Raw genomic sequence first — 5,850 nt, 5'->3', positions numbered from 1 at the left:
GCACGTGGATGTATTTCCCAGGAGGAGGGTGCTTCACATTGGGGCTGGGGACACCTGAGCGCTCATCCTGGGTCCCGCTTGGCCTTGGTCAACTCCCCAGGACAGTGGGTATGGCGGGCAGGGTCTGTGCTTTCAGCTCTGGACTTGGAGGTGGAAAAGGGCTTGGCTGAAGGGGGCAGGGCGTGCCCAGGCCCCTCGTGTGACCTGGCCCACTCTCCAGGCACACCAAGCATATGCCCTGGGTCCTGCCTGGTCCTGTGCGGTGGGCCTGGCTGTACCCTGCCTCAGGCTGGTGGGCTGGAAGCTAAGGCGCTTTGGGCCTCAGGTGGGAGGCTGGGACAGGGCGGCCCCCTCGAGGCTGGTACAGCCGGGCCCCCGTGACTGCCCTGCTAATCCCCTAGAGGGAGGCTGCGGCCGCCCAGATCGGCGGGCACAGGGCCTGCAGAGAGGGGACCCTCCGGGCAGGATGCACTGGCTCCCAGCAGGTAACCGGGGCACAGTGGCAGGTGTTCCCCTCATCACCTTGACCGGCTGGGGCGTTGGACTCCCAGAGCCCGTCAGGGACAGGGCAAGGCAGCATCAGAGGATCCCTATAGGACTTGAGAGGTTCTGGTGCAGACTTGGCCACTGACAGCTGCGTGACCCTGTGCAGAGCTCTTGCCCTCGCTGGGCCCCTTTTCCTCTCCTGCAAGACGGAGTGGGTGGCAGAGCAGGTCCTGGTGATGCCCGCGGCTGAGCCTCGTCCTCCAGCCCTGGGGAAGAGGGACGCTTGGGGGGGCGCTGGGCCCTGGCTCCGGGGCACACGGGGCACGAGTGAGCAGCGATCAGCACTCAGGAAGCCGGTGGATGTGGAGGAAGCCACTGAGGGGAGCTGGGCTGGAAGGGCCACCGAGAGGTTGGGGGACCTCCCTTGGCCTCTAGAGCCCCGCCAGGGCTGGAGGTGGGAGCCGGGTTTTCACTCCCTCCATACCTGATGGGTGCCTTGCCCTGGTGACTTTATTTCTCTGGCCTCATGTCCCCTCCTCCGGTAGGCAGGTGCGCTGGACCAGAGCAGGGACTTCCAATGTGATTCTTTTTAGCCACCAAGCAAAGACGAACTCCTGGCCTCCGAATAGGACATATACACTGGACACAGGGCGGACGGGCTCCTCACAGACCCCAGACGCCAGATCCTGGTTTGAAAGCCACCCTTCCCCAGCTCTGGGATGTGGGAGGGGAGCGGTGGCGTTGGCCCCCTTTCCCAGGGCCTAAGACTGCGGCTCTGAGAGAAGGGAGTTAGCCAGCGTGAGCCAGGGCTGACACCCAGGCCTCAGCGCAACCCTCTGCCACCAGGGCTTTGGGGGAGGGAGGGTGGCCTGCCTATGCGGACCAGCATCTCTGCCTCCAGAGGGCAGGAGGTGGCCCTAGGAGGAGACCACCTGACCGCTTGTGGGAGAGGACGCCCACCCTGGACAGGAATCTGGGGCTGAGGCACGGTGTGTGATGGGATGGCACTGTGCCTTGTGTCCGCCTGTCTGTCTGCAGTGCGACCAGGGAGTAGGTGGATGGGGGAGACTGCCAGACCCCTGACTCTCAAGGAGATGAGATGGAGTGCCTCTTGGGTCCACCCAGAGCCCCCCCGGAGGACTCCTGTCCCAGCCCCACCTCCCAAGGTCCTGACTCCAGCTGGAGGGGAGGTGGTAGCCAGGGGTCTGACTCATCGCCCTGTCCCCAACACGCAGCGCAGGGCCACATGGGGTGGGAGGGGGGCAGGAAATGTTCCCAAGGAATGGAAGCAACAATGACTGTGTGAACAGAGGCGGGGTGGGGGGCGCACCCCAGGAAGCTGACTCTCTGTGAGGGCCTGGCTCGGTACAGGGGAGCGGAGCCACCGGAGCCGGCCGCTTCCGACGTGCTGGCCTCAGGGCCTCTCCTGAGTCTGGCGGCCTGGGCAGAGCACCCCTGGGGGTCTTAGGCAGAGCCAAGCAGGGTGTCTGGGGGAAAGACAGGCTGCTCTGGGCAGAACGGCCTCCTCCTGGGGGCCTGGCCCCCGCTCCCTGACTCCCAAGGGCCTACAGGACTGGGGGGCCCTGGCAGCAGAGGCTGCTGGGTAACAGCCCGGCAGGGCTGCTGATTGGCTGCTGCCCTTGGACTTTGCCCACTCGATAAGGACAGGGAGAAGAAATCATTAACTAAATTATTAACCAGGGATGGCCCCGCCCCACCCAGGCTGCCTGCCCTTTTTTCCCACCTTCTTCCTCCTCACGGCCCCCTCCTCTGGGCCTCATTTTTCCTCACAGCCTGAGTGTGTGTATGGGGGGCCTCCCCTCTACCTCCGTCTCCAGCCCCTGCTGCCACCGTGTTGGGCAGCCCCTCGGGTCTGTGTTGGTCATGTGCACTCCCTGGGGTGGGCTGAAGGTCGGTCCCTAGCTCTGCTGCTTACCCACGGTCCTTCTCCTGGGCCTATCACTGCACCTCTTTGTGCCTCCATTTTCCCATCTGTAGAATGGGAATACAGTTGCAGTAGGAGTACCTGCCTCTCAGGGTTTCCATGGGGGTTAGGTAAAAGGGGCTTGAGCAGGGCCTCATGCAGTGCCTGGCACGGTTCCACTCCATGAATGTCAGCCTGGATTGTGATTATTCTCCCCTGGGAGGCTTACAACAGGTATTATGCTCCCCACTTGGAGGATTTATTGGTCCATGGGTAGGTCAGTGCCCCCAAGCTTGGGCTGGGGCCTGTGGCTGGCGCTGTGTGCCTTGGGAAAGCCCCTCACCCTCTCTGGGCTACTTATTCCAGGGATGAGCACACTCTGTACTCCGGAGCTCTGCTCCATGACAGGTCTGGCCCTGCCTGGTCCTGATGCCTGCTCCAGCTGGGCCTGCCCCGCCCTCTACCCCAGAGATTCGGAACTTGGCCCTTGGGCAGGTGGCCGGGGGACGGGGCTTGACTGTCCTTTGTCTTTGCCTGCCACACCCAGGCCGGAGGTTTTCGAATGTGGTGTCTCCCGGGAGTCCTGGGCCTCCGTGGAAGTGTGGGTGGTGCCCCCTCACTTCCGAGAGGGGGCTGCTGAGGCAGGAGGGGAAGGCGATGGGTCAGGCTCACTCAGGGCGGCCACGGCAGAGCTGGGCTGGGATCCCGGGTCTCCTGACCCGTCACAGTTGGGTGCTAGCTTGGAGTGGGGCGGGAGGGGGCCTCTCCTCCTTGCGTGCTGAGGGTCCTGACCCACCAGTGATGGCTGTGCTGGGTGACTGCTGTCCAGCCCCTTGACCTCTCTGGGCCTCAGAGCCCTCACTCAGATGATCTAGGTTGTGTGACATAAGCAGTGAGAGCCCCCAAGGCCTGGACTGGGAGGGAAGGAAGTTGGGTCCTGAGCCCCCACTGGCCTGGACTATGCACAGGGGGCTTCAGGGCTTCCTGGCCTCCCCCTGACTCCAGGCTGCATCAGTGCGAAAGTTTTCCCTCCATGTGACCTAGATCCCTCCAGCCCCGCAATGCACAACCGCAGCCTCTGTCTCTCTGAAGGGTTTGGGACCCTCCCTCACTCCCCTCTTCATCATCTCAGTCCCCTGTGGTTCTCCCTCCTGGGGTCTGTGGCCTTGGTGGGGGCTGGGGGGTGGGGGGCAGTCCCCATCCCCTGCTTTGCTAACTTGGAGGGGGCTGCCTTTGGTGGTGGAGTTTGGGGTCTGTGACACCGAGTTCGCTCAGCTGGACTGGCTCCACCTAGAGCTGATGGGGAGGTGTGTTGGCCTGGGCCTGCCATTGGGTCAGTGAGCCTTGGTAGGCACAAATGTAGAAGCCTGTGAGGTGTGCTGAGATGTGAACATGCCTCAGGGCCTTTGCAGTGCCTCCCCACTGCCTGGAATGCGCTTCCCAGATGTCCATGTGGCTCACCTCCTGCGTATCTTTGCTCAGTAAAGCCCTCCCTGCTACCCTGTTTAGAATTGCAACTCTTCCCCACCCTCCTCGCACCCCAGCCCCTCTCCCTGCTTTATTGTCTCCGTAGCATTTGTCACCTTCTAAAATGCTGTGGATTTTACCCATCTAGCTTGTCATCTGACTCTGCATCCAGAATGTCAGCTCCATGTTGGCAGTAGGTTTTGTCTGTTTACTGCTTTATCTCCAGAGCCTAGAACTGTGCCTGATACACAGTAGATGCTCAGTGAATAATTGTGTGAATGAATGAATGAGCACACTTGGAGCATGCTGGTATGTGCACATGTGTGTGTCAGTGTGCGGGGGGTGTGCCTCTGCATATGTGTATGTTCGGATGTACACGATCATGTGCGTGCCAGTGGATACATGCCTGGGAGTGTGCCCTTGTGTATGCACATGCCTGTGGGGCATGCTGGTGTATGAACACAGGTGGGCATGGGTAACCCTGGTAGAGACCTGCTCCCACCTCAAGCTGCAGGGTCTCTACTCTGCCCCTGTGGGGAGGGGCCTTCCCCAGCCTGCCTGGCCTAGTCCCTGTGGGAGAGGGCTGGGGGCCCCCAGAGCAAAGTGGAGATCCCTAGGGACCAATGTGGGTTCCCTAAGAAGAGGCCACAACTGCTGGGCCAGGTCTGTTGGACCTGGCTTGCGGGCATCTTCGGGCTGTGAGTTCAGCCTTGTGTGGACCTGAGGACAGGGTGGCAGCTGTGTGAGGACTAGGGGAGGACATAGCTATAGCCCAGGGGTGGCTAAAGGTTTCAGGTCCCCTGGAGGATCTGGGTCTCTGCAGGCAGGAGTCAGGGCTCTACCGCATTTTTGGCAAGAAGTTGAGAGGGAACAAAGACAACCGTGGATCAGATTTAAGGACCTGATGGCAGTGACTCCAGAGCTACATCCTTGTCACTCAGCCCCAAGATGATTGGGGATTTGATGCAGAGATGCAAAGCGTAGCTTGCAGAATCAAGCATCTGGCCTGGAGGCAGTTTGAGTGAGAAGGCTCTGGTCACAACTTGAAGCCTGAACTAGGTGGCGTATTAATCAATCAATAAAGATAGAAAGTCCAAACCAAGGGAGGTGAGAGCCCTCTGTGCCCTGTCCCAGTGTGAACTAGTCTGGTGCGCGTTGATCAGCTCAGTCAATATTGGGAAATGAGCCACAGCACTGGGAGCCCTTTGTGACCGGGGTGATTGAGGAGGGACTGCCAGGATAGGCAGGCAGTCACGGAAGTCTTACCCACTGGAGAGGGGATGGCTAGAGCCAAATCCTGGAGGCTGGACTGTGTGCTAGAATAACACCATGGCACCGGTTGTGCTTGGGCAGGAAAGGAGATGGGAGTCCCAAGAGAGGTGGAAACAGAGCAGTTTGAGGAATGGCCTTCTGGGGTGAGGAGCTTTCCCACCATCTCACTGAAGACTCACGACCACCCCGTGATGCAGTGATCTCCTTCACTTGAGAGAGGAGGGACCTGAGGCACAGGGAGGTCAGGTCACTTGCCGAGGGTCACGCGGCAATGAAGGGGGACCCGCGTTAGCAACCAGGCCTCTTTGACCCCAGGGGTCCCTTAGGGCATTATGGGGATGCCAAGGTGGGCAGCCCCCTGACCACTGCTACCCTGGCCCAGCCATTGCCTGGAGGCAGGATGCCCCTCAGATTCAGATGCCTGGAGTGGACACTCAACAGCAGGGGGACAGACCTGTGTCCTGTTAGCCCCAGGTTCAGATCAGCTAGGCCTGGCCGGCATCCTTAGGCCATGGCCTGCCCTGCCCACAGCCACGTGGCCGACGGGATTTCCGCCATGTTTGGGGCATGAATTGACAAGTGCCTCATTGACGGTTGAGGGGGAGGGTGTGGGCAGGGCACAAGCCTCCCACTGTGCCGGGTCCCCACCCTCCCCCGTTCCCCGGGACAATGGCCGAGACTCAGCCAGTGGCCACAGCTGG

The 5,850-nt window shown here is 61.0% G+C and overlaps 1 protein-coding gene across 1 annotated transcript in view; it reads left to right on the top strand.

The window, feature by feature from the left end:
• The first annotated feature begins 466 nt into the window (after nt 1-466).
• The window catches only part of MYRF (myelin regulatory factor), a 28,374-nt gene continuing 22,990 nt past the window's right edge, over nt 467-5,850 (top strand). The window contains exon 1 of the mRNA XM_007462172.1: nt 467-485. Within this exon, the coding sequence (XP_007462234.1) occupies nt 467-485 (19 nt within the window). The remainder of the gene's footprint in view (nt 486-5,850) is intronic.

Source organism: Lipotes vexillifer, unplaced genomic scaffold (assembly GCF_000442215.2).
Source record: "Lipotes vexillifer unplaced genomic scaffold, Lipotes_vexillifer_v1.1 scaffold1129, whole genome shotgun sequence".
Lineage (NCBI taxonomy): Eukaryota > Metazoa > Chordata > Mammalia > Artiodactyla > Lipotidae > Lipotes > Lipotes vexillifer.
The sequence above is the reverse complement of the archived record's forward strand: the minus strand, read 5'-3'. Positions and strand labels throughout refer to the sequence as shown.